Genomic DNA, 27,409 nt, shown 5'->3' with positions numbered 1-27,409 from the left:
AGGATACAATTTCAACATCCTGCTCGATAGAATGACCTGATTTACGTCAGACTACATTAATCAATAAATACACGTATAAAATATTTTCGAGAGCATCTTAATTTAATAAATCATATTCTTGTGGCTACGAATAAACATATAAACCAAATGCATACAAATATAACTCACAACAAATCCATATGCTTTTGTGATGTTTTGCCCCAAACTAACCTATTACAATGTCCAAAAACCATTTGCCCTTCAAAGGTTTTCCCCAAAGGCGGCATAGCCTACACATCCAGTTTCTTAAACTAAAAATTATATTACGGTGTTGCTTGTAAACTAAAAAATTTGCTTTACCCCAAAACGGGCAAATTGCTTTGTTCGTTTCAACAGAAAGGTAAAGCTGATTACAGAATGTTGCTACAACACAGTTTGGCTAAACCAAAGTTAAATGACTGTAAAACGGCTGCAAATAAATCTGCAACAAATTAGGCGTGGCTGTTTTGAGTGCAAACAATACCGGGCTATATTTAGCTCCACAAAAAATAGTTTGTAAACGGTGCTGCCAAAATTTGTTTTTTTAACTCGATTTTAAGATTTTGCAGCAAATTTGAAAAGTAGGGCTTAGAGTTGCAACATTGCTCACTAAATCAAATAAACCACTCCTTGTGTGAACTAACTTCTTAAAACAATCGATTAGTTGTTCGTTTTCGTTCGCTGTTTTAATCAAGGTTGGATAATATTCAAATGAGACAACCTACTTTGGATAGGTGTTAAACGCTAGTAAATATTTTCATCCCAACCCGAGGCCTCGTGTTTGAACAGCCATTAATATAACAAGGACAGTTTCTTTCTGAGCTTCTTAGCTGACGAATTCTAATGTACATAAATGCCCATGCACACCTAAACGCTTTTTAATTAAAAATATATTTCACCACTCTCCCGAAAATTCTTGTACATTTGGTTGAATTCTTTCTTCACAATAAAAGTTTCATTTTTTGACGTTTGTTGTCGCAGTGCAGTTGACTAGTGTTGAAAGAAAACGTTTCACAGCAATTATATCGGAGGTAATTAGACGTGGCTCTAAGCTGACTGACAGTTTTGCGCTCAGTCCCGTTCTTCCCTTGCAGTAAAGTAATACGTTTTCTGAGGAATCAGGGACCAACTTTGCAAGAATGTCGTGTCAGCTTTTTGCTCAACTGAGCAGAAATTAGTTTCGCTTCGCCGGTGGTCGTGCTGCATGTCAAGATTCTCTTCATTATTCGTGCGTGAAATCGAAATTATTAGCCGCGAAATACGTTGGCACGCGTTGCCCAAATACCCCAATAGAATTCCTTTGTTACGGCAATTTTGCCCAAAAACGTTGCATCTAATTTTGTGTGCTAAAATCAACAATGTAGGCGGCCTCCAACGCTTAGTTAAAGCTGGCGCAAGATCAAAATTCCAACACCGACAATAAATATGTCATGGTCACTGACCTTCATGGTAAATAACAATTACCTTGCGCTGAAAGAGAGGCATTGATTCCCTGAACTGCGGTTAACCAATTTTTTCTGCTTACCGGCCTCCACAAAAGCATCTAAAGCGTTTTTTTTATTCAGACTTACAAGAGTTTCTGTTCATATGGATGTTGGCAAAGCGGTCTCGGATCGTCGCAAACGAATCACGTCGCATTTTTGCCTTCGCGCTTACAACAAGGGTGGGGTTACGGGTTGCACAAATGCGGATTTAATTGGCTGTAAAACAAGGTTGCTTTTCGGTATGAGATCAACCGTTCGCCTGTCAGGTCAAAATTCCCCCGGAAACTGGGTAAGTGATGTTTAACGATCATGTTCGTCACAGTAACCTGCCGGAACGATATTGCCAGGCCAAAGTTGTTTCAGGCACGACCTATCGGCAGTGGTTTTATGGTCAACCGCTGTCACTGGGCCTTGAAATTAAGCGCTAGATTCGGTTTCATTACATGAACTCCGAAGGTCACGCGCCTGGTTTGACCTTGGAAGTTAATTTGCGTTCTGTTGGCGCCATCACACTGAAGCGAGTTAAGGCAACAGGGACCTTGTATTCGCTGATGTAATTGCGGTTTGGCGCAGTGGTAATGCAGATTGGAGAAAATGTTTGGAACTGGGGTGAGAAAACATGTTTATCTAACCAGGCTACACTGGCAGTGTGTTTAATTTGCAAGACGATTTAATCAGCTACGAACGAAAGACGGTTAAATCACACCTGCTGTTTCATTATATCTGTCAGACGTCTTTTTTTTTCAAAGGCAACAGTCCGTGCAGTGGGATTTTTGTTGTGACTATCAGCTCTCAGTTTTCGTGGCTTGTTTGTGTAATGGTCGCTCACACTCCAATCACCAATAAGCGAAATCACTCAACACCAGCCATTACCAAACTTGACATATAGGCCACACTCTAAGATCAACCGTACAGCGTTAAGTAACTGCCCCAGGTTGAGGTTGCTTTCAATTCCTGAACTCGTGTTTGCGTTCCAGAGCTCTATTGACGCGGTTATCACTTTCCTTTGTGTTCATACCCTCGGAATAAAGGGCCTCGCGCTCTACTTTGCGCAGCGTCCAAAGCTATTTCCTTGCCTTGCAGCTAGTCTTAGTATCGTCTAAACGTGTTCCTAGGAAACTCTCACTTCCAAATGGCGCTTCAAAGTAAACAAACACCTTCAATGTCGACTTAAATTAGTTTGTCGTTCTGAGAGGTCACCGTCAGTCAATAGCCTCGTTATGTTAGGGCTTTGTGTCGGCGTTATTTTAACGTTACAATCGCTGTTCAATACGTGTCTTATTGCTGTTGTGTGAGAATCACCCCATGAAAGGTCCTGCCAAGAATGCGTTTGGGTTGTTACACGTTGATGGACGGGAACAAATTGGAATCTGGGCCGGACAAAGACTTTCTATGTAGGCTGTTTAAGGGTACATTTGTGATTATGGCATTTCAAGACACTTCTAAAACATGGCACAAACCTATTCAGACTAAAGATTATCTCTTCGAAATATTATGGAATATAGACATTTTACATCGCCTTAAATGGAAATGCTGCGTACAAATATCAAGAGGCCTCAAATAAGACAAAATATAAATTCGAATCCTATCATTTTATAAAACAAAAGCCTAATCCACAGAGGTGGACTTACAAAGAAAGTTTAGGGAACAACTTCACCGCCGGTGCTGTAATCAAAACCTAGGCAAATATTTATCGTAATGCATTTCAGTAGGTAATTATTTAAGATATTTTTAGAAGTTAGAATTTCACGTACGTATGTTGTGACCGTTAACCTGTGACCTTATCAACATTGGTGCGCATTACGAATCAAATAACTATTTTAAGCGGGGAATAAGTTTGGTAAAAGTCGGTAAATATGCTTTACATCAAACTAGTTCGGTCAATGTCAAGTAGTGACAGACGAATTAGATAAGTAAACAAATTCAGTTCGGAGCGCAAAGCACGTTTTCAATCTCCCTACACGACCTGGAACAACCAGTACAGCGAACGCTTACATGAAACTCTAGTTTCTTGTTGATCTTGTGTTACATTTCATACGCTATTAATAGCGTATTTTAACAAGTGCGGTATTTCGAACTATGTTCAAAGGTATCTGACAAATGATGATTAGTCTACAGACGCAAATAGCCTACGTCTTAACAGTGCGTAAACTGATAACCCCTAAACACTTATGGGGGTTCCAAAACCAGCAGTCAGATAACAAATAATATGCCAGAGTAGTCACCCGTGCAACCGTTAAACAACGCGTCCAACTCTATAAAAAAAAAACTTTTTGGACATATATTTACTACAGTGATTGACACAGAACCGCACTGAACGTTTATCAGTGAATCAACATGACATTTACCATTTGACATCAGCGATAGCGAAGTTTGCTCTACCGGGTATTTCGCGCCTTACTCACACATGCCTTGTGTACTCGTGTGTTGTGTGAACCGATCTCGCGACATGACACTGCGGAAGTTTGCAGTCAAATATCGACAACAGCACTTACTTTATCGGATCATCTGCCATCGTTGATTTCTCCCAATTTGTGTGATTAACATGGCGTGAACGCAGGTTACACATACTGTTAATACATGCCCTACACATGGTGTATGGGGGAACGGCTAAGCGAAGTCATCCTTAAGTTTAAGTTAATGGTTGTACGGCGATAAAAAGCTGACTGGTTTGTAAAGTATAACTAAAGACAATTCTTTCTTAACTGCACCACAGAGTACAGTAGCATTACCGGAACAAATCCACCTACCTTCTTGCTTAAACAAATAAAAATATCCAAGCCATCCTAAGATGTTTCAAATGCTTTAATAACTCAAACTACCAAATCTGTACGCTACCTTGAACTAGAACTTTGACATTCCTGTCTTGACGGCCGGTGTATCATCATTATAACACCTGTGTGAAATTGTTTGTAGCGCCGATTTTCATACTTGCACGTAATTTTAACACATATCACGGGCTTGTTACTGTGTTAACCCGAATTTGTAACATAAACGCGATCGGCGGTGGCCCACGTCCGTCGTGTGTGGTCGCGACTAAATCGAACTCATCACTGTAAAATGTTTGTCAGCTGCAAATCCCGCTAAACATACACACTACACCTAAAGTTTAGCCCAAATGAAGACGATGTGACAATGGTCGTTACTCGGAAAAATAACAATTTTGCTTAGCCCGCGAAATTGTCACATTTTTCACACTGTGTCGCACCTTTTCCGGTTCAAAAATAGACTTTTTCGAAGGCAATTAGTTCCAAAACTCAAGTACTAAATTTTCACTATCCAAATGAATTTCTTTTAACTGTGGATCATCAACATATCTAAAGTCAATTGAGCGAAGATAAACAAAGATTCTGCTTTGCAATTGAGTTAGTTCAGCTGTGGGGTCAGTCGCTTAATGTTCCAATGTTTAAGAACCGGGCCTTTGTTTGACCCTGGATATCGCAAGTCATTTTGCGAATCTAAATATAGACACGGCCATTGTTGAATACACGCGACAGGCAATTACCACTTTATACCAGTCGATGATCACGTTTAGGATGGTGACTGTCTAAACAAATCTCACTTGAAAATCGCTTTCGGGACTGAGATGTACGTACTGATACTTTAAACGCATATTACCTGAGGAAATGTATTGCTAAGCACGTATTGTGATTTTTGCTGTTCAACCAGAAACGCGATTCAACAAAAGACAAGCCTTTTTTCAAAAAAAACTGTAAATAGCTTGACTACTTTAAGCACTAAAAATCTGACAAAAAGCTTATTCTGCTTTTTTGTTGAGCTAATTTCAGTCCTAAACTAACCAACATATAATAGCAGATCTACACCTAACTTACACAGCGGTGATGCAACAAAATAACGTATTCATCAGTGTGCCAAAAACATGAATATCTGGCTGAAATTCTAAGAACTCGGCCACTTGATAAGTTGATACTGAAGTTTCGCGATATCGTTTTCGAAAATAGATTCACTTTAAATTGCAAAAAATGCACAAACACTATCGACCAATCGAGTAAACATTTGTGCACTAACTAGCTTTCCATGGGGTAAACAAACTGTCATTCCTTAATACGCCCTTAAAAACAATTTCTGCATCGACAAACCTCAAAGCTTAGCACCGTAGTATCACGCCAGATTTCGATCACTTAACCGTCGAGTCATTGCACCTGACTGGCCCGGGGTGCACGCCCGACACTCAATTACATTGGGGGCTCTCTTATCTCGGCATAGAAGTGTGTTTGCTCACTGGAAGTTTGAAAGACACCGGTTGTGGATAAAAGACATCTCGCCTCGACATGTGCCTTGCGCCAAAACCCTGTTTGATCAAGACCTCGCGCAAAGCCGTCGTTTTTTTTCTAGCCTTTATTGTGCACAGGTTGCCCACGCGACGATGCTTGTGCTTATTATGTTAATTTGACTGGACTTTGGAGCCACTGCTGAAGGAAGTTTTTGTCATCTTTAAGGCTGGTGCAACTTTGCTAAGGACTTGTTCACAATCTTTTGAATTACTGAAATCTTTTAACGCGTACTACTTTTTAATCACGTAAAATGTAAAGCAAAATTTATACCCCAAGTTAAACCTAATATTTGTTTCAGTAAGTGGCTTGCTCGCCCTTTAGAAGAACTCGTATTCATGAACATGGTATAACATGAGTGGTTTTCGATTTTTTCCATATGATTTTAGACGTACAGGACTTTGAACGGCAAGTTCCAGTTGAGATTAAACAAACACTTGGGTGTGCTTGAACTGATAAGCCTGCTAAACACGATGTTTGAGTTTTAACCTCATTTCTAAATCTCAACTCATGTATGTTATTTACCCACAAAGTGTAACTAATTATTGATTTCAGTTTGCAGAGTTAGAAACCGGTAACGAGCATTCACCTTTGAGCTCAGACTTTTCGGCACACTGGCTATCCAGGTTTTGCAGTTCCTAGAAGTTTAGCCTAGTAGTTTGCTCAAGTCACAAATTGACCACCGTTTTAAAAATTCTGAACTTGTAAGAGCCTAAAAGGAAGCATACATTTCAAAGGGCTCAATATGCAAAATGTTTGGTTGAATATCTGTATAAAATGGTATTGAACCTTTTTTTACATCTAATTTAAACAGCCTCTAGTTTACTTTAACTAATTCGGCTCACTAACGCCACGTACGGGAAGAAAATTTTAATGTTTTATTTTTTTGAAATGTTAATGACTTTAGATAAGGACAGTACTACATCAAATGCCAAATAATGTTCCATTCATTCACTAGTAAAAACAAAATCAATATGCACCTTTCATACTACAAAAATATTATATGAAGTAGACTGGTCCAGTACATGCTATTAAGCGCGGTTGCTCGGACCAGACTAAACGTAAATCTGTTCATTCCGAAATCCAAATGTGTCAGTTAAACTTCGTTGCCAGATATGGATCGTCGGTGGTACAAGACTAAGCGACCGTGTTCCGGCTGTTCCATGGAGGGTGACATGATTTCTTCAATTTCCTCAACTGAAGCTTGGTGGATTTGGGAAAGATCAAACTTTAGAGATTTGGGAGGTGGAGAAGTGGTCTCAGTCGATGTAACTGTGTCTTCGCTTTGAGTAGATGCCGTTTCCACAAGAGCTAAAGGTGCTGGGACATCGCATTTGGGTTCTGTTCCAACAGTGGTCTCTTCTTTGCTTAAGTCATCATTTGTCGATGTCTGCTGGCACATTTCATTCGTATTGATTTGTTGTTCTGCCAAAGAACTGGCAATTTGACTTAAACTTGGTTCATTGGATTCTTCTGACGTTTGCTCGTCTTTTTCACAATCTTTTGAACAGCTGCTGCCTTGAAACTCGAAATCTCCGTCCCAAGAATCTATATCCATCTCGTCAGCAAGCTTTTCCACGTTGATTCCTTTGCGAATTCGTTCCTCTTCTGCTTTATGTAAAGCCTCTTTGGTGTTGTTGTACCACACTTGTACCATGTCCACGGCTGTTTTGCCACTCTGTGAAAAAAATTTTCATACACATAAAACGAATGCGTAGATGTGGGACTTGAAGACATGTTCAATGAAGGACATTAAGCGCCATTTGAAAATATGTTACTTAGTTATTATATTAAAGGTTATCACGTTTTTACGAACAGAAAAATGACCGATTAAAAAAAGCATTTGTCCATGGAGTAAAAAAGTGTCACCCTTCCCTTGTCTCAACCATGGGTCATAATGATTCGAAATTACACTTTATTGGGATAAAGCAGACTTCCTAAAATGCTTTTTTACGATAACAAGGAAAAAACACAGACTTCTTTAAAATGTGGATTTGAACAAAAATAAGAAAAAAAGGAAAAGGCAAAAAGATGAACAAGAATGAACTCAGTGGATTTAACAACAAGCTCATTAATGCGAAATCACCTTGTTTTTGCTGCTCATATCGGCACCGTGAAGTATCAACGACCTTACGACCTTGGGCCTGCCCAGCCTTACAGCATCATGTATTGGCGTGTCACCCTCGCTATCACGCATATTAATGTCCGCACCGCATTCCAACAAGTAATCCACGCACTCCACAAATCCAACCCTTGTGGCCACGTGTATAGGTGCGTTTCTCAACTGCAAAATAAAAGCGGTTATATTTTTCCGGTGATTGGTAACACTTTGGCCCGACATTTCCGACTACACGTGTGTAGTCAAACAACACGTGTGGCAATAGTTTGTTTAAAAGTTTAATGTTGGTTTGTTCAGCGGGTAATGGAGTAGTTTGACGTCAAAGCGAAAAGTCACCGGTATGAGGTTGAAGATTAACGTTAAGCAAATGGCTTCGTCAACTTTAAATCGTCGAGCTTTGCATTCCGTTTTACTGATATCGTTTGAAAGCTTTACCTTGTCCCTTGTGTTGACTTTAGCATTGTAACTCATCAATAGTTGTACTATTTCGAGTTTCGTACCCCTGCACGCCCAATGAAGAGGTGTGTTTAAAAGCTGGAAATACAAGCATTTTTAATTTACATTAAATATATTATCCAAACTAATCAAAATTGTCACAAATATCCAATTTTCATGCCCACAATTTCTTTGTGAGCTTCAACAAGCATAATAAGTTTTTCGTGCCTCTATTTCCATACACTTTATTGCCCTACCCATCAGGCATTCGTGTCGTACATGGTTTGTTACCTTATCTGAGCTATTTACATCGGCTCCGCGTTGTAGAAGAAGATCAACGATCGCCTGTTGTTCGTACAACGACGCGCGATGCAGAGCTGTTCTCTGGCACTGTTTTAAAGAGAGAGCAAAATTTTTATTAAAGTTGGAACGTATAATACGAGTCAGTTAGAAGTACTTTGTATTGAGTTTCATTTGAGCTTGTTTAAACCGTTGTGGTGAAATTATGCGTGATTTAAAAATGCTAATTTAGTTGTTATCCATAGATGTTATTTTTTTAGCAGATAAAGTGATGAAATTTAATTAAAAACACAACTTCCAGAGAAGTTGTGCATAAAGAATACACATTGCAGACTGGTAGTTCTGTTTTTAATCAAATTGCTTTTTGGGGCCATGCATCGTGTTTCAAAGTGACAAAACAATTGATCTTACTGAGTCCATTGCATTCACATCACCGCCATCGTCCAAATATTTTCGGACAGTTTTTATCTTGCCGCTAGATGCCGCCATGAAAAAGTCGTACTTTGAAACAGGTTGCACAGGATCGGGCTAAATCAAGGCAAAAGATACATTAACTAATAAGTGACATATTTCTAATCAAATGTCAGACGGCTTATTAGTTATACTCAGAACATCCGTTAATAAACAGCAATATTTTATAGTTGTGTGTCTATGTTAATGAACGAATTACGGCTTTATAGTTTGATAAAGCATTGTAAATCTTAATGCAAAATACAACCTAAAGTTACCTCATCAGCATCATTGAGAAAATGCATCCGTCCTCGGTGAACTCTAGAAACCTTTCGTTTCTCATTTGTCGAAGTCTTTCTGCTCGGGGTGGGCGAGAGTGACGGCTTGGCCGGTGCAGCCGCATCGTAATTTAAACTTTTGCGTAACATGCTTACCCCAAATCCTGCTTTGCACTGTCTTTTCATGCGCTGCAATGCGCCTTCTGGTCAGTTATGGGACTGTAGAAGTAAAACAATAGGTCTTCATGTCCACTCCACTTTCTGTGTGCGGTAATACTGACTGGCCATTGGGCAATGAACGTTGACTAGTCAGGGATTCGTAATGCACGCGCGCGGCTGTCAACGCGCCTGTCAAAAATTGGAATGATTCTGACGCAACGCGATGCTTCACGTTAGTAACAGTGTTAATGTTCTTCGCAGATCTTATGGCAATGTACGCAATTTATGTGCGATAAGAAATACTACCAAAGTGAACAACATATATCGCTCGACCTGTCTTTTAACGTGGCTAAAACCTTGCGCTAAAATACCATGTGTGACTACCATTTACTATATGCTTTTAATAATTAGGGCTCGTTTCTATCCTTGTCTTACCTCCGACTGGTGGTTGACTGCATCTGATTGTGATTCTGCCAGCGTTTCTTGCTTTTAAAACTTCACGCGGATTAGCAACATTTGGTAATCAGCGCCTCACGTGACCCGGTTGACCGTGAAACGTAGATGAATTACGTCATAAATCCTACAAGCATGCTTACCTTATCCCTTGTCATGTACCCGTAATAGGTGTGTTGATTCGTGCACAAGATTTATTGCACTTGCACTTCTATGTTTTGAACCGCTGTGCTCGGTCAGCTAAGCATTGGGATGTTAAAATGCGGCTTACCATAAGGCTACTGTGATTTAAGAGACAATATGTTGAGTGGTGTGGAATGCTGACATGTTTTGTGCAATGGTAATACAAGGTTGACCTGACAAAACAGTAAAATAGCACCACTTTATGGAAAGAAGTTTACGCACACTATTATCCCGTTTCCATGGCCGTTCGTCCGATCGGACTTTCAAAAGTCCTTTTCGCGAGGAGGTCCGCGAAAACACTGAAAAAAATGCTGAGTCATTCCTTATTGCGTCCGATCGGACTGAAATAGCGGAAAAGTCCGATCGGACCAACGGCCATGGAAACGGGATATATGACACAAACTTTTCGCCAGGTAAAATTCAGTAATTACAGGGGCTTGAAACTTTACCAATGAAACACACAGTTTGACCAGACTTGTGCAAAAAGTTGTCAACCGGTTTGTCAACTGCTTTGCGGGGACGATCAGTGCATGGTTTTCGGTCTTGTTTGAAGGGGTTTTACCAACATGACCGTTAAAAATATTTTCAAAAAACCCGGTTATTGCTCTACACATTAGACACGAATGACAGTACACTGACTTGACGCTTTCAAAGTAGCCCATACCGTATTTTCGTCACGTTGTTATTAGTCATTTCAATCTTAATCATGTTTAAGTTTTTTGACCCAATATACTTATACTACACTAAAAAAAACAGTGTGTTGTTTCATAAGTTATTACGAAGTAAGTACTTCATTTTTTTTGAAATTAATAATGCACACTTACTGATGACAAAAGATTTAGATCATCAACAATTAAACGGCTTTATAGGCAATTGGCTCCACTTTTTAAAAAGTGGATAACAGAAACACCACGGAAAATGGAGGAAACCTTTAAAGAATTTGGATTCCTCCAAAAACCTTATGTGGTAAATATTCAATGAATATTATGATTGCTGAATCTGTACAAGCAAAATTTGTATTGTAGTTTCAAAATGTTATCTGTGTTTAGGAGTTTTGGTTGTTATTTGTGACACTTATTTTATTGTTTGTAGATAATTGCACTTGGTGGCTTTCTGTTATCCCCCACCATTTCGGATTTAGAAGAATATAGCAAAGAAAAACAGGAAGAAATCTTCAACATGTAAATACTATTACATATGTCATTTTTTTACATTACATTTCAACTTTTTTTAACATATGTTGTTTTGCAGCCTTATAAAGACAAATGACACAATTAATGTGCCAGATGATGAGGAACCATCTGGCAAACAAATGCTAGCTCTGCTGAGACACGCAGAGAAAGAAGTGGCTCAAAAGCAGAGCAAGAGCATTTTTTTATTGGCAAAGGTAGGAAATTGTATTAAATCTACATAAAACTCTAAAATACTTGTTTCCATGTATTACTTACAGCAAAAAAAGTTATTACAATTTGTATGTTTGTCTAAAGATGTTGTAATATTGGCTATTTTATTGACAGGACCAACCTGGAAACATGCCTAAGTATCCGTGTATTGTTCTGAATGAAGATGATGGCCGGATACTTCAAGCTTTTTTGTGGGTAGGTGATATGTGCATTGCCGAATTAAAGGATTTAAAGGATTTTTTTATTGTGCAACCCTGTGGTTTGCATGTCATTATGCCTTCAATATCGAATACCCCAAGGAGGTTAAAAACTTCTCCTACTTTGTGGAGGACCTCATTTTAAAAGAACATGGGGCCTATAGTTTGCAGGCCTCCCACAAAAAAGGGTGCTTAGACCCAGCAAGGTCGAGACCTTTTATGGCAAATTAAAAAGGGCTGGGTTTAAATTTTAGTTTGTGCGTTTAATTAATTACTGTGAAAAAATTCACTGTGCCGCAACTGTTTTTTATGTTCTTTTTTTATATTCAGTGTTCAATTTTTTTTGTATGTTTACTGTTCATTTTTTATCTATTCACTGTTCAATTTGTTTTTTATACGCAGTGTTAAGTGTTTTTACCTTTTTTATATCCAGTGTTCCTTATTTTTGTTCTTTGATAACTTTTCTTTCTTATTTATTATGCACTGTTCCTTTCTGCACCATGTAATAAAAACAACACGGTATTTGCTGTATTGTGCTTTGATACTTACTCTTGGCAACACGCAACATGCGTGTTCTATGAGGTAGTGTGTTTGAACGACACACTAGGTGTGTCGTGAAACTGCAGTCGTAGGCAACACTACAGGTGTGCTGTTTGATAGCACGTCTGGTGTGCTGTTCGACGACACGGCAGGCGTGTCGTTGAACAACACGGCTTGGTGTGTCGTGTGTTGTATACTAGTGATGCACCGAACCCGCCTAAAAAGGTTCGGGCCGAAACCGAATATTCGGCCACGAGGCCGAATAATTTCGGCCGAATCAGGCCGAACCAAAAATCCCCGTTTCTATAGATGTTTTCAACTGAACTTTGTGTCGTTGATGCAAGTGAAGTGAAATATGACAAATCAAAATCACTTCCACAATGCGGAAGTTTTACTAAACTTGTGATATTTTGTAGACAATGTGGCTCGTATTTTATAGACACAACAATTAGTTGCTTTATGACGTTTCGTATTGGTGAAAATGATAGTTTGGGCATTAATTCCATGCAATAAAAAAGTTCGGTTTCGGCCGAATTTTCAAAAAAGTTCGGGCCGAAACCGAAACATCGGAAAACAGCGTATTCGGCCGAAATGTTTCGGCCAACCGAAACTTCGGTGCATAACTATTGTATACGGCTTCAAAATTGGCGTGTTGTTACAACACACCGGTTCTTCGTGTGTATACGTAGTGTTTGACTGCGTGACGTACCTAACCACCGTATGTTTGGGAAAGGAACAAAAACCGTCATGAGAGGTCATGAAAATAGCTAAGCACGGTGGCGGATGTATAGAGCCCGGTCACCAACGCATTGTAAAAGCACGGCGCTGCTTGATGGTGTGTTTCAGTTTGCATGTAGTATGAAAATCAGCTATGTGTACAATATGGTCAAAAGGTTTAAATGTGGCTTAGTGCACTCTAAGGCTTCATAAGCGCATTGTTCTTTTCAGCCGGAAATCTGAGCGAACGCCAGCGAAGGCAAGGCGAAATTCTACTGGCAGTGTGTAGGACGGCACGAGCTTTAGAAATACAAAGAAAAATGACTCCGAACCGAGGTTCGAATAGCCAAGAAACCATCGAACTGACAAGACAACAAAATGACGTATCGCAAAATAGAAACGCATCAAGAGACGACACAGCGGAGATTTGTCGGGAAAGTCGCCAACTTATAGGATACAGAGGAAAGTGGTATGACGTTTCACAGTTTATGGATAAGCATCCCGGTGGTGACGTCATCAGACATTTTGTAGGAAGGGACGCTACGCACGTTATGGACGGTATGCACAAATTCAACGTCGTCAAAAGTAGAAAAGCAGGTGTGTATAAGTTAGTAAACGAATTCAGGCGCAAACTAACCAGCAGTAGCACGGGAAATGGCCCTATCTTGCACCGCAATTGTGATGGAACTGTATAAGTTGTATTTTTTTAATTGTCCGTGAAAATAATGAGATTTTGCGGTACTTAAAGTCTTTAACTTCGACCTAATGTTTTAATTATCGTGGTGAAAAAATTATGCTTTTGATTAATTCGTGAAGGGCGATGTGTATATTGTCAACACACCGGTCCCCGCACAAACGCCTAGTTTGCCACGCCCGGAAATGACGATTTATACACATACGGTTGTAGCCTAATGGAAAACAACAGTCTGTTTTGAACATCTCTAACCTGCTGCACCACTTTTAAACTTGTTCCTTTCCTTTTTATTATCGTTTTCACAATGGTCACTGTAGGTCTACTGCGTACCAAACCTTCCATACATTGAGCATTTAATTGTAATGATTTAACCTAGTTGGATCGTACAAATACGCGGCGGACCCTTTCGGTGAAGATATGAATCAGTTGGAAATGATGCTGCGTAGTAAAGGCTACTATGACAATAGGTGAGCACTCAACACAGTTTATTAAACAAGGCATTGACAGTAAAACCTTGTAATCTACAACTCTGTAATCAGTTTTCGATGGTGCCTCGGCAAGTGCCTGCAAGCCCTTTCCTTACTCGGACTGTTGGCTTGGTTCATCTTAAGTGGAAGGGCAAACGAAAACGCACTTGGAAGGATTGTGTGTGGAGCTATGATGGCTTTATTCTGGCAACAAACCGGGATGCTCATGCATGATTATATGCACAGTCAGGTAGGTACATTTACTGCATTCTACCTGAACTATTACGTCACAAATCACAGTGTTAAAACAAGAGCAAATGGAACATAAAATTTAAATCACTTAAAGAGGGCTTTTACTCACTTTTCAATGTACCTATTTCTTGTAAAGTTATTAGTTCACTGAAAAGTTAAGCTAAGGTAAAGCTAATTATATGAATAACAACAAAAAGGTTTTCAATTTGCATGCATGAAAATGCATTGTGCGGGCGTGGCGGACTGTTTTGCCCATAAGTTAAGTTGATTGTTTTCGATACAAAAGCCCATTGTCAGGGCCGGAAGCATAAGTCACTTCATACAACATTTTAGTAACTACGGCGTCACGTTAGATAGGCTGCAAGGCAATAAATCGTGCTAAAACATGTAAGGGGACTTTTTTGCGTGTTTTATGTCCAACTTCTACAGTTTCGGTACATTAATCGTTTGCAAATAGCATCTTTAAAATAGATACTATTGTATCAAACATGGTGGAGTGTTGTCAGATCGGGTGAAAATGTTACCACTTTAGTTAAATCAATTGTTTTGTGGCTTGTCACTTTTTATATCATTGTTATTCGCTTAACTAATTTACTATGAAAAATATGTTCTACATAGCTAACGCGAAAGCGAAAGTTGGACGAAAGAGTTGGAGTGTTTTTTGGAACATTCTGCTTCGGCGTAAGTGCGAGATGGTGGAAAGATGAGCACATAGTTCATCATTCTCTCACCAATACTGTTGATTCGGCGACCGGATTTATCGACCCACAAGCTGACGAGGAGACGTGGGCCCAAAATGAGAAGATATTTCCTTTTCGTAGAGGCAAACTGCACAGAGCTCTTGTTAAAGTAAGTTTTAAGTTTTAGCAGTGAGTTTTTTTTAGATGGTTTAACCTTTGTATTGTAAATAGAATTCTTAATAGTACCACTGACTTCTCTTTATTTTTGAGGTTTTTGTGTGTTGTATATTTTCAAACTTTCGTATTATTATGTCCTACATATTATATTATGTTTCGTATTATATTATGTTATATTCCTCAACTGATTTTTGTTGAGAGCTCCTATGCTTATTAAATGGGGAAAATGTAATACATATTTGTTACCTTATTTAACAGATTCAGCACCTAACGTTCCTGCCCCTTTGTATCTGTGTCGGTCGTTTCGGGATCATTGTTGATTCAATGCGTCTGGAGCGGCGTTTGGACGTGTGGGTTGCTTGGTTACTTCACTGGGTTTGGGTTTCTTACCTTTTTTCTCATTTCACATCGTGGACTACCGTTTTCATTGTGTACGGCATGGGCTGTCTTGGAGAAGGAATTCTTCACATCCAACTGCTTCTCAATCACTACAGCAAGAGATTTTTCGACATGCAAGAAAAGCTTACGATGGTAACAATTGTTAAAGCACTGCTGGTTCCCAACCTTTGTACTTATAAACGGACAGATTATATCAAAAGTTCTAAGCCCTTTTTGCCTTAAACCTTGATTGTTTCTGAAGAATATATTTTATTTACTTTTTTAAACAAATTTATCAGCAAAAACTGTTGCAAATTGAATTTGTAAACTCTAGTGCAGAGTTGTAATTCGGTTCGGGCTTGAGTTTTAACAAAGCGCGCTTAATTCGGGCCTGACTTTAAACTTGGCCTCATTTTTCCCGCATTTTTACCAACTTTTAAACCCGATGTATTTAAAACAAAAAATACGTCAAGCCGGGTTTGGGGCTTCTACTTTCGGGATCCCCAATTTTTGGCCCGCTTACAACGCAGTGGTAGTATGTTACTGGTGTGTGTGCGTGACCTTACAAAACAAGACAACTAAAAAAGTCCATTTTTTATTTCATAAGTCATTTAAAAATACCTTTTGGAGGTTTAAGATCGGATTTTAATCAATTTACAATTGCTATGCTTAGTAATTTTCTCGAATTTCATCGAACACTTCCAGGAACACATATGGGATTTCTAAACCCCGCTTTAGTTACCAATGGTTTAGATCAGGGGTGCACAACCTGCGGCCGTACGACCGCATGCGGCCGAATAGACGATTTTGTGCGGCCGTGAACATGTTTATCAAAATATATGCACTGGCGGCCGTGACGTAAAAAAACTCTTTTGCTAAATATTTTGACTTTCAAACTGCATTAAATAGATTTTGTAAGACTGTAAAGAATATTACCAGCCTAGTAAACCCCTGTGCATCATGCTTTATATACGCCTATTGTATGCAAACAATGCAAATAAAGAGTCACCTCTTGCGTCACAATGTAGATTATGACGTCATAAATAGCTCAGACTGGTCGTCAGACTGTTTAGCTCAGTGGTTCTCAACCTTTTTTCTTTCGTGGCCCATTTTCATTGCTTAGAAATTCTGTGGCCCAGTAAATTTTTATGAAAGATTTCAAACAGATTTATAGTTCAAAATAACTTAATCATAAAACAGCACTTTTCCTTCTTTATTCAAGCACTTTCAGTTATGACCGAGTAATTGGATAATTGATATGCTGCTATCTGGCTTTATTGTAATCCCAAAGTAGTTTATTACATCATGAACATAAAGTGTTGCAGAAACCCAAAGTAACTTTATACCGTAAATAGTTAAATTCAAATTAATTTACATCCATTCTCAATTTCTCCCCGAGCCATTATTTTTGTAAAACTGAGTGTAGCGACACAAATGAATGTAAATTCTTAAAAACAGCTTTCTATTTGATTGGTCTGTGGCCCAATCAAAATGCTTCCATGGCCCATCAGTGGGCCATGGCCCACTGGTTAAGAACCGCTGGTTTAGCTCAATCTGTGGATCAAGTTTTACATTATCCGGGCTTTTGGTACGCCATTAGATGGTTTATGTATGTGGGACAAGCCCTTTTTTCACACAATAAATTTTAAAACAAAAACGAGCACGTAATTGGCGGCCGTTGGTGAAATACGGATCTGCGATGCGGCCGTCTTAGCAAAAAGGTTGTGCACCCCTGGTTTAGATTCTTAGCTCTGTTTTTTTAAATGGTTGTCTTATTCAGACGTTTCTATTAAAGATATAAGTGCCAAATTGTCTTATTTTCTATTTGCAGGATCACTACAGGGCCATGATCGAGTGCAATTTAAACATCACCTGTCCTTGGTGGATGGACTGGTTCCACGGTGGACTCAACTTTCATCACGAGCACCACTGCTTTCCTCGTTTACCTAGAAACCGCCTTCGAGAAGTTTCTTCCTTCATCCGAGAGATATGTCGCAAGCACGACGTTCAGTACGATGAAATGCCGTTTTTTGAAGCATTGGGCAAAACCATGCGAAATCTGTACAGGGTCCGCAACCAATTTTTGATTCTAAAATCCGTTTAGTTAAACTTTAACCCGACTGGTGTATTATTTTTCGGGTATTTTTTCTAAAACTATACACTGTAAAACTGTTAATAGATAATTAGGCTACACTAAAAAGATCATGATAAGATCCTTAAGTTGTTGTCAATGCTTTCTTTAAATACCCCTGGTTATATCGTCCGCGTGTTAGTTATAACTTTTATATTTTCTCTGTATTTTAAAGAAAGTTCGTCCATGTTGGCCCAATTATGCACTTTCAGCCGATGTAACTTAGGTGTGTGCTTTGCTGTTGTTTAGCCAATTGACGTAGCCTAGTCTATGCCTTAAAATTATATGCAATATCATTGAAATCATACATAAATTGTGCTTGTATGTTGTGTCCGACTTGTTCTGTCAATTTCTTTGTTTCTTTTTGTGCTCCTCTCGGTTTAATTAATTTCAGCCAACTATGTATTTAGCTGATGTTATTCGAGATGCTTTATATTGTGAATTGTGTTTGTACTCTAATGCCTAAAGTAGTATTTTTCAACTAATAGTATGGTTTTCGTTTGCTGGCAGCCCGCCAACACTACTGATTTTTAAAATTTCTATGGAAGCGGTGATGTTTGTGTGGTTGTTATGTGTACATGGCTTGGTGTAGACTTATTTCAAGCTGTTGAGAGATGTTGTCAATTTCAAAAACAACAAAGATTGGCGGACACTAGGCAGGAAAAGGCAGGAACGTGCGGACACAAAATGATTGTTAAGTTTGTTTCCAAAGTTAGGTTCATTGTAAACTTAAACTAAATAAACTTTTGGCATTTTTTGTTTCATAAAAAGTGTCAACTGTCAAGTTGTCTACTAATCCAATGTTGAAAATGTGTCTAAAGTTTAGCAGTTTATTATTTGTCTGTTTAATTTTATGATTAAAGTTTTTTACTGGCAAATGATTTTTCGAGATGAATTGTCAGTTAAACACATGTGCATATTTTGAAAAGTGTTTATTCCAGTGTATTTTATGTTTAAAACACACTAGTTACTTACAATTTTGGTGCCAAATTTGGTTACCAAGACTTGCAACAAAAAGTAAATATGAAAAACAATCATGAGGCAGTCAAGATTATAACTCAACAAAGTCCTGACAATCCATATATGGACCTTGCCAAAAAGTCCATAACTTCCGTTCCAGAGGAGATATTTATGTTGCCGCACATACAGGTTAGTTAGTGCTGCAAATAGTGTAGGTTGAACTGTTTGTTAAATTTATTTGTACTTTATAGCACTTGTATTTGGAGGAGAACTTAATCAAACAGTTGCCAGACAATTTTTTTGATCATCTGCCCAATTTGCAATGGTTAGATTTGAGAAATAACCAGCTGACCTGCATCCCAGTTTCAATTGGAAGACACCAGTAAGTAAAAATGATGCTTGTTTCCCCCCTTAATAAAACTAGACCTCATTAAAAATAACCACCTTTGCTTTCTTAGGTCTATTAAAAACCTTTTGCTTGAAGGAAATGCATTGACACATTTACCATTACAAATGGGGATGACAAAATGCTTGACAGGTACATTAACAAACTTTCTTGGTAATATGTTTTTATGTGTACATAATTTGTGTTATTTGATAGGTTTAAACTTGCGTGGAAACCCCCTACAGATGCCACCTCAACATATTGTTGATCAGGGTGTTTATGTCATTTTGTCGTATCTATATCAAGAGTTGCAAAATCGCACAAAAGAACCACCATTAGTGCATGGTAAGTTTATGAAGCATTCTCACAGAGTTTGTAACCTTTTTAAATCTAGGACAAGAAAACATGCCCAAATGTCCTCCTTTTTAAAGAATTTCTGATTTACCAAATAGATATTTGACGATTATGCCTCAGCCAAATATACATCTTTAGCTTTCTGTTAAAGAACACAGATTTGACATTTTTTGAAAATACAAGCTTATTTTAGTGTTGAGATAGGTGATAAACGTTAAACTTTATCTAAACTATTCCATACCGTCTAATTTCTAAAGATTTTATTGTTTGGGGGCCTCAAAGTATTTTTTAATCATGTTCTTTGTAATAATGTGTCCTCCTTTTTTGGGAATGGAAATGTGCTAGGCCTAATGTTTATGGAAAATCATTTTCATTCAATTGCCTAATTTGTTGTTATTCACTAGTTGCTTATCAACTGCTGTTTAGTTTTGGTGTGGCATAATAAAAAAAATCAAATACTTTTCCTCATAACAGAACAAGTTGAAAAACTGAGTTTGGTCAATGAGGAGGATTCAGTATCAGAAGATGATGTTGTTGATGAGGGAACAAACCAAGAAGATCGAGATATTCCATCACCTATGAGTGATGATTTTGATCTTCTCGTAAGTTTTTGATTTTGCTGAAAAAACTGAAACTGCCTCAAAAGTATGGGGAAAAACCAAACATTTAGCCAAGTTTAGTCACATCAAAAAATCTTGTCTTAATAGATGTTGATGAATAAACCTTTGTTTCTAAGGCAAGTAAACTCTGTGAATCATGTTGTATGACTTGTAAGCTCCAAAACAGACTGGTATTGTATAGAGGTAATGGATAGTTAACTTCTAATGTTTTAATTGGCCACCAATGCAACTTAGTTCATTTTTTGTGCATAAATGTGTTACATTGCCCAAAAATGGTAAACATGTTTTTGACTTACTGAAACTTTGTTTTTTTTTTCAATTCTTGGGCTAAGTTAAATATTACTGTTTTACAAAAACTGTAAATGCTGGGTATTCACATCTTAAAACAGAGTCGAAGACTTTACAGCACCAAAAACAAATCAGCATTTTTATTTTGACCTTTTTGCAACATAAAATTAGTGTAAGGATTACTTTGTGACTTTGCTGATTCAATTGCGTACATTTGTGTTCTAAAGTACTTCACTTAAAATGTGTTCTAACATAATGCCCCAATATATCCTCTCAAACAAAACAAAAATGTACCCAGCGTGATAATGTATTTTCCCATTATCAAAAAGCAGAAATCAACCTGTACCAATCAGTAGGTCAGGTATCAATAACGGGTGGTATAGATTTCTGTGTTTACAAAATAGTTGAGACCGTTTGATATCAGATATCGCCAGGTTGACATATTTTCCCATGAATTGATTCCTTGTCTTTTTCCCATGTCAGCGTCACGCCCTAACGCCAACGACTGCCACTCTACACAAGCCAACCACCTATCAGGACATGAGGGTAAAGCAAAACAGCCTCCTGGATGGATTGAGAAACAAGTAAGTCAGCGGTTCAGGACCCTCAATGTCATGTCAATGTCGACAATATAACCTTCGTTCAGTCACGTTTCATAGCCAAACCACTTGTATAGCTGGAGTGTTTATAATTTCATAGAGAGCAAAAGTTTTATTCGTTTTACCGTTTTAAATATAAAACTACTCGAAAATTGGTCAATCACATGGCACAACCTTCGGCCGCGGAGATGAATGTATGCAACCGTAAACATGTATATTAAAATGCACGTACCGGTGGCCGTGAATTGATTAAAACTTTCTTGCTGGACATTTAGCTTTAAAAACTGGTTAGAATTTTGCTGGTGTGAAACTTATTATACCGACCCAGTAACCATGGGCCCTAGACTTATTGTGCGCCTATTATGGGAAACTATTAAATAAAAAGCAAAACAAACAACGGAACAATACAAAAAAGGCCTCACAGCCAAATCCATAGATAAAGTAAAAATAGCACTTGTCGAAACGTCGTTATGTTCTACACAAATATACTGGCTCTGATTTTTTTGCTCAGATTAAAATCCGTGAATAGTGTTCCAAAGTCAAAATACATCTGCACTTTTACGTACCAGTAGATGGGATATTATAACATGAATCCTTCATCTTTTCATCATTAATATATAAACGAAAAACATGGGAACTTTGGTAAAAAAATGACCTATGATGCGGCCTTTATGGCGAAAAAGTTGTACACCGCAGGTTTAACGGATATGGTCTGAAAGATTGGGCGTCAGCCTTGCCGTAGACTTTTTACATTACATTTACAACTAGACCTATACAATTGAAACTAAAAATCATAACAATCAGAACTTAAAAAGTTTTAATAAAATATTCATCTTATTTTCGCTTACTTATCCTTGCCATGGCCCATACGAAACAGACATTCTTTAACACATCAATTTTCATGTTTAAATAAATGTTTTTTATGCCATTTATTTTTGCTTTGCAGATCTCGTCGAGGTAAGGAGCTATCACTGCTAGAGTTGCGTGAACAGGAAGATCAACGTAAAGACCAACTTCGATCACTGAAAGAGCGGCAAGTAGCTCATGCTGACCAGCGCAGGAAGTTAGTTAGATCATTAGTGAAACCATAGGTTGCCATAAACCGTTCTTACCCATTTGTGCCATACCACTTTATCACGGTGCCGTATTTTAACTCGAAAAAATGCATGTTAGTATAGTATTTTCATTTTGCATCTGGTTGCAAACTTATCAACATCCCGCAAACCATGTATATACCGTAGCTGCTTTGTTTTCACATGTCAACTGTAGAAAGTAGCTTGTTAAGTTTGCTGCTATATATATATACATATGTACAGGTGTAGTTTTCTTTTGCTTTTTTTGCCTACCCAGTTTTTGTTGACTGTGGTTTGTTTTTATTGCAGTGAAGCAATGCTAAGATTGTTCTGTTAATAGTTTGGATTAGGTCATTTAGAGATTTAATGCACCCGTCTCCATGTTTCAGTGTTTATAGAGCAAAAACTCATAGGTCATAATTTAAGAAATTGCGTTGTAACCATCGTTTACTATAGGTATTGAAAGCCATATAATGTTTGTTTTCTTGTTTGTTTTGGTGTGATTAGCTTGTGTGACTGTGCTTGACCTTTCCGCATATATTTAATAAAAGCTTTAAACTGAGCTCTGTGACATGAGCAGGACGGAAGGTCAAGTACAGTTACAGTTAATCACATCTGAAAAGTCAGAATCAGAACAGAATAAGACCCGAGTTGCGAAAAAAAAATTTTTTTTGGAGGGGGATTTAGCCCGTTTTTTAAAGCTTGTGTCATATCATGTGCGTTCAGGGATGCTGTTGTTCTGGAAAATTGGAGAAAAGAAACGAAAAGGCTTCAACGACAGTTTCAAAGATCGACAACAGGTTCAGTTTTGAAAAGCGTTTTTCTGATTTTTTTGGCCTGACTTTTTAGCCGAGTAATTTTGTTTGATTTTTTAGGTTTCAGGAAGTTTTTTTTGTTTGATTTTTTAGGTTTCAGGAAGGTTTTTTAATCTCTCGGTTCCAGCTGAATTGAACTAAGCTTACATCACAAAATTCGTTCTCTGGACAATATAAAATTAGATAACGTAGATTAAAACCTACAACCTTGCACTCGCTACGCCTGATCCAGTAGACGTAATTGTCTACACACCTTTAATCTTTAGTTTGCAAAACTGTTGCAGACATAAATTTAAAGCCGGCTCCCTACGGAACAGATCTTCAACATCACAGCGAACTGCGCGAAGAAAGAGTAGAGAGGGTTCTACCTTCCGAAGGATCAAACAGGTACACGTAACTTTTCATTTCAAGCCCATGCACCCTACTTTTTATTTGTTAAAAAATCCCAATTGTCTAAACTTTGTCAGTGTCAACAAAAAGAGGCAGAACAGAGCAGGCAAAAGTCACTTGTTTGTTGAGATTCCAAATGCGATCAACGAGGAAGATGAATTTGAGTTGAGTAACCAAGCAAGCGAAGAACAGGATGAAGCAGATATAAAGTGGATGGATAGACCGTTAAGCAGTGTGATAGGTCGACCAAACAGCGGTCTAAAGTAAGACCTGATGAGATCAGTTTTTGATAAAGTAGTCTAAATCAGAGTTGCAAGTCGGCTTTTGGGTCAGGTTCGGGCTTGAGTTTCGAAAAACGAGATTGCTTGGGACCTGACTCAATACTTGACATCATTTTTGCCACATTTTCACTAAATTTCAGGCTTTTATCAATACAACCGGGTTCGGGTCGGGTTTTGGGTTTGGGTTCATGGCAGGCTTAGGCCCCAGTTTCAGACCCTCATACCAGAGTTGCAAGTTGGGCCGGGCTTTTCGGGCCGGGTTCGGGTCGGGTTCGGGCTTAGGTGTTTGTGAGAAAACGGGCCTGACTTTACGTTCCGTGTCCGCCATTTTTTTTAATAAAATCACTCAGCTAAGTAACAAGTCTCTGGCTTTGACCTAATGCCCACCCTACTATAAAACGTATTGTTTACCCCATTGTCTACTATTGTTCATTGTGTTTGTTGTCTTTCTCTTTTTTCTTTCTCATCCTTTGTTGCAAGGCTTTCGTGGATAGGCCTGTCAATCAAAATTTCGGGCCTAAACGGGCTTCTCAAAAACGTTTTTGGTTCGGGCCGGGCTTCGGGCTTATACTTTCGGTCCGGGTTGGGGCTTGGATTTCGGGCCCGCTTGCAACTCTGCCTCGTACAACCCTGGTCTGAATGCAGTTTCGGAGTAAATAAACCATAAAAACGAAGTTTTCGATTAGTGGTATTTGTACAGCATGTAGCACAAAATAGTTTACAAAGGCAAGGACAGAAAAAGCTATTTCATTGAGAAAAACTAGTTTAAACATCATCAAGCAAAAACTGTTTAAACAATAGTTTAATAATCAAAAAATAACGGTTTGGACATATTTTGCGTTGCTGTCAATAAATCCAACATCACGTTAATTCTAAAGCTGCCAAAACTTTCAACAGGAAAGAATTCGCAATCCAACAGAAGAAGAGACAATACAGCAGCGATGTCCACCAGCGAATGAGGAAACTTCGAGACGACGAAATGTTGATGTCGATGAATCGGCAGGAAAAGCAAGAGGTTAGTTCGAAAAGTGGACGTGTTAAGCGCATTAAACGAATTGGATTTTATCCACCAATACAGTTCAAAAAACGTTAAATAAAATTCAGTACAACTTGTAAGATACATGTTAACCAAACAACTGTGAGTGAATCTTATTTGTTAATTAAATGATTAATCAAAATTTTTACCTTGTATTCGACGCAAAGCCAATGCCTAGGCGTGTATTGTAAAAACAATTGTTTCGTCGCATATTTACAACTTTTAATAACAAAAACACATAAACGAGTGGGGTAATTAAGTTAGCCACCGCGATATAAACCGAATTCTATTTTTTGAAGTTAAATTGACTTTTTGATTCGAATAGTGTCAGATTCGAACCGTCTGTGTTTGCTACTAACAAAGGATTTATCCATCTCTGGAGCCATTTTATAAGCCCAAAATTTTCGGGCAGGGTACTTTTTTAGTTCAGCGAAGTCCACTACCGTTACATGTAGGGGTGTGCGACCTTTATCCCGCGAGCCACACTTTTATATAGCCAAACACAAGTTGTATTTACTTAGTTTTTTTAACAACTACCAGTAAAAATTGGTTAATTGTGATAATAGTTCAATTATATAATTCTAGCAAGCATGTATACTATAATGGTCTGTTTATAACTAACAATAATTTAAACTGCTTGCCAGCAATGCTGTGAAATTGCCAAGCGGACCACATTTCATTTCACATTCAAACGTCTCCGCGGGCCGCACAACCTTAAACCAATGGACAGCAGTTTGCACACAGCTGATTTCGTATTTGCGTTTTTTAGTTTTTGCTAAAAACAAATTTTCTGTTCAGCAAAGTAAGGAATTGCAGCAGCAACTTTTAGAAGCCAAGATGTCAAAAGACGCGGAACTAGAATATCGGTTTAGGGCATTCACTGGTGACACCGCTTCAGTCCAGAGCAGCTCCAACAAAACTGGTTCCATGTGATGACTCCAGATGTTCTGTCCTACTTTTATTTGACATATTGATTTCACTTCCATTGTATTTTAACAAATTGCCCCTTGATTTGCAATAAAGTATTAAAGTTTTTTTAATAAAAAACTGCATGTTAGGATTTGTTGCTAAATAGTTGACTTAATTTTATTCTTCTATCCTAGTATAGTTTGACACCAACATTACATTGACCCGGTGATGTTCACGTTGGATTTTTCCACTTTAAAAACGGAAGGATACTGTAATAAGTATCTCATCACAATAGATTGTTTAAAATGTTTAACTGTCATGATATTTTAATCGCTTGAAAATAAGTCACAATGTATTGTACCCAAGCGTTTAATACCCATTGCCAGAAGTTCAAAAACTAAAGGAGATTGAAAAACCTGTCAGTTGAAGGTTCTATCCTAACCTGTCATATCTGTTATTTTGCCTGATGAATTGATTCCGTATAAACAACTGCTTTATGTAATACCCAACGTCGCTTGTAGCCCTGTGTTCCATTTTCTTGCAATAAACTAAACCGATAGATGTGAAAGTTAGATCAAATTTTAACTTGTCAAACGTCCAGCCAAGTTGAAAGAATGAAACTGATTTGTTTTTAGTTGAAAGAAGACAGGCATCAAACAGCAGGCAGCAGCAGTTTGACCTGTTTTCCCGCACATTGTAAATGCCGTTTTATAACTTAATAGGAAGACGTTTTTTGACACACAATGTCAATGTTCAATAGTTGATTAAACGACAAGGTCACTGAAAAATACCACAAGTTATTCAGTCAAGTGCCCCATTATTTGAGTGATGCTTGTAGTTTACTGAGTATATTATGCCGTTGGACCGCAACCGACCACACAAATCTGGTGGCGTGCAGCCGGTTGCATATGGCGGTGGTTGAACCCCCAGGTTCTGCTGGACCAGGGGTTCCCACCGGTGGTACGCGTACCACTAGTGGTACGCGAAGGGTTTTCAGGTGGTACGCGAGTAGCTTCTGTTTTGTTCACAAAAACCTCAATTTGCAACTTTATATTTTGTTTGTCTGGTTTTGTTTACAAAAAAACAGTCCCCAGGCCTATTGTCATTGTTACGTAACTATTCCTGTTGTTTCGTATCATTACGATCTTCAAAATACAGGTCATGTCAATTCTCAACAAAAAGCATAGTTGCTACTTGCTATGAATAGCCGAACAACGCTGCGGCACAGTGGGCGTTAATTATGTCAAATGATTGCTCTTGATAGATACATCTACTGTTTTGGTGCTTAAGATAGCGTTGAATGAAATATGATTCAAACAAATTAGTTGTTCTGCAAGAAGTGGTACCATAGAGCAGGGGTCCGCAAATACTTTTTGGCGCGACCCTAAAAAAATTGCTCTAAATTTTCGCGACCCAAGCATCAAGTCTGTGGAAAATACTAATCAACTAAATATCAATATTAAGACTGCTTTTATGCTATTGTCAGTTGCTATTTTCACATAAAACAGTAGGTAAACGAACAGTAGGTAAAAAAAACTGTGGGCTCTGTGTTGAGAACACAGCTAATCAGAAAACGCATGCTTGCATAGGTGCGCTCAACTTTTTTTCAACCCAAGACGATGCCCCACTGGATAAAAACGACTGCTCTGGTGTGACAGGATCAGGATAATTGAGTTATCGGTCCAATTACCTGCAAGTGAGAAATATTGATGATACTAAGGCGAAAAACTCAACGACAAATAGACTTTGTATCGATTTTTTGACACCCGAAATTCGATAAAATGGAAAGGCCTTACCTTTTGAAAAATTCATTTCCAATTCGTAAATCTCCAATTCCAAACTGAAATATTCCGGCGAAAAGTACCCAAAACTGGATTTTACTTCAATTTCTC

At 38.3% G+C, this 27,409-nt stretch overlaps 3 protein-coding genes and 1 long non-coding RNA gene across 4 annotated transcripts; 3 read left to right on the top strand and 1 right to left on the bottom strand.

Annotated features, from left to right (window-relative positions):
- Positions 1 to 6,649: 6,649 nt before the first annotated feature.
- On the bottom strand, positions 6,650 to 9,687 carry LOC145225029 (uncharacterized). The gene is made up of 6 exons (XM_080091671.1): positions 9,377 to 9,687; positions 9,060 to 9,176; positions 8,640 to 8,738; positions 8,349 to 8,447; positions 7,881 to 8,078; positions 6,650 to 7,472 (listed from the first exon to the last, which is right to left on the bottom strand). The coding sequence occupies exons 1-6, from the start codon at positions 9,560 to 9,562 to the stop codon at positions 6,891 to 6,893; spliced, it is 1,281 nt and encodes a 426-aa protein (XP_079947797.1). The 5' UTR covers positions 9,563 to 9,687; the 3' UTR covers positions 6,650 to 6,890.
- Positions 9,688 to 11,257: 1,570 nt separating this feature from the next.
- On the top strand, positions 11,258 to 12,025 carry LOC145225214 (uncharacterized). Its single transcript, XR_013859829.1, has 3 exons — positions 11,258 to 11,352; positions 11,423 to 11,558; positions 11,689 to 12,025. It is a non-coding gene; the product is annotated as an uncharacterized LOC145225214 (long non-coding RNA).
- Positions 12,026 to 13,203: 1,178 nt separating this feature from the next.
- On the top strand, positions 13,204 to 18,535 carry LOC145224821 (uncharacterized). Its single transcript, XM_080091407.1, has 6 exons — positions 13,204 to 13,625; positions 14,099 to 14,189; positions 14,262 to 14,439; positions 15,060 to 15,290; positions 15,557 to 15,829; positions 17,508 to 18,535. Exons 1-6 carry the CDS (start codon positions 13,349 to 13,351, stop codon positions 17,778 to 17,780), a joined length of 1,323 nt encoding a protein of 440 aa, XP_079947533.1. The 5' UTR covers positions 13,204 to 13,348; the 3' UTR covers positions 17,781 to 18,535.
- A 204-nt stretch (positions 18,536 to 18,739) lies between these two features.
- Positions 18,740 to 25,665, top strand: LOC145224822 (uncharacterized). Its single transcript, XM_080091408.1, has 11 exons — positions 18,740 to 18,956; positions 19,019 to 19,149; positions 19,226 to 19,305; positions 19,369 to 19,497; positions 19,981 to 20,108; positions 20,898 to 20,998; positions 21,960 to 22,076; positions 22,813 to 22,886; positions 23,186 to 23,288; positions 24,470 to 24,587; positions 25,407 to 25,665. Exons 1-11 carry the CDS (start codon positions 18,831 to 18,833, stop codon positions 25,539 to 25,541), a joined length of 1,242 nt encoding a protein of 413 aa, XP_079947534.1. The 5' UTR covers positions 18,740 to 18,830; the 3' UTR covers positions 25,542 to 25,665.
- The last annotated feature ends 1,744 nt before the right edge of the window (positions 25,666 to 27,409 follow it).

Source organism: Phallusia mammillata, chromosome 4 (assembly GCF_965637545.1).
Source record: "Phallusia mammillata chromosome 4, kaPhaMamm4.hap1.1, whole genome shotgun sequence".
Lineage (NCBI taxonomy): Eukaryota > Metazoa > Chordata > Ascidiacea > Phlebobranchia > Ascidiidae > Phallusia > Phallusia mammillata.
Note: the sequence above shows the minus strand (reverse complement) of the source record. Positions and strands in the feature narration are given on the sequence as shown.

Excerpts from the sequence above, each read along its gene's own strand:
- LOC145224821 (XM_080091407.1), top strand. The coding sequence starts at position 13,349 with ATGACTCCGAACCGAGGTTCGAATAGCCAAGAAACCATCGAACTGACA. Across the intron at positions 13,626-14,098 it reads CGTCAAAAGTAGAAAAGCAG|TTGGATCGTACAAATACGCG; the intron begins GTGTGTATAAGT and ends GATTTAACCTAG. Across the intron at positions 14,190-14,261 it reads AAAGGCTACTATGACAATAG|TTTTCGATGGTGCCTCGGCA; the intron begins GTGAGCACTCAA and ends CTCTGTAATCAG.
- LOC145224822 (XM_080091408.1), top strand. The coding sequence starts at position 18,831 with ATGAAAAACAATCATGAGGCAGTCAAGATTATAACTCAACAAAGTCCT. Across the intron at positions 19,498-19,980 it reads AGAACCACCATTAGTGCATG|AACAAGTTGAAAAACTGAGT; the intron begins GTAAGTTTATGA and ends TCCTCATAACAG. Across the intron at positions 22,887-23,185 it reads GTTTCAAAGATCGACAACAG|ACATAAATTTAAAGCCGGCT; the intron begins GTTCAGTTTTGA and ends AAACTGTTGCAG.
- LOC145225029 (XM_080091671.1), bottom strand. The coding sequence starts at position 9,562 with ATGAAAAGACAGTGCAAAGCAGGATTTGGGGTAAGCATGTTACGCAAA. Across the intron at positions 8,739-9,059 it reads ATGTGAATGCAATGGACTCA|TGCCAGAGAACAGCTCTGCA; the intron begins GTAAGATCAATT and ends TCTTTAAAACAG. Across the intron at positions 7,473-7,880 it reads ATATGAGCAGCAAAAACAAG|AGTGGCAAAACAGCCGTGGA; the intron begins GTGATTTCGCAT and ends TTTTTTTCACAG.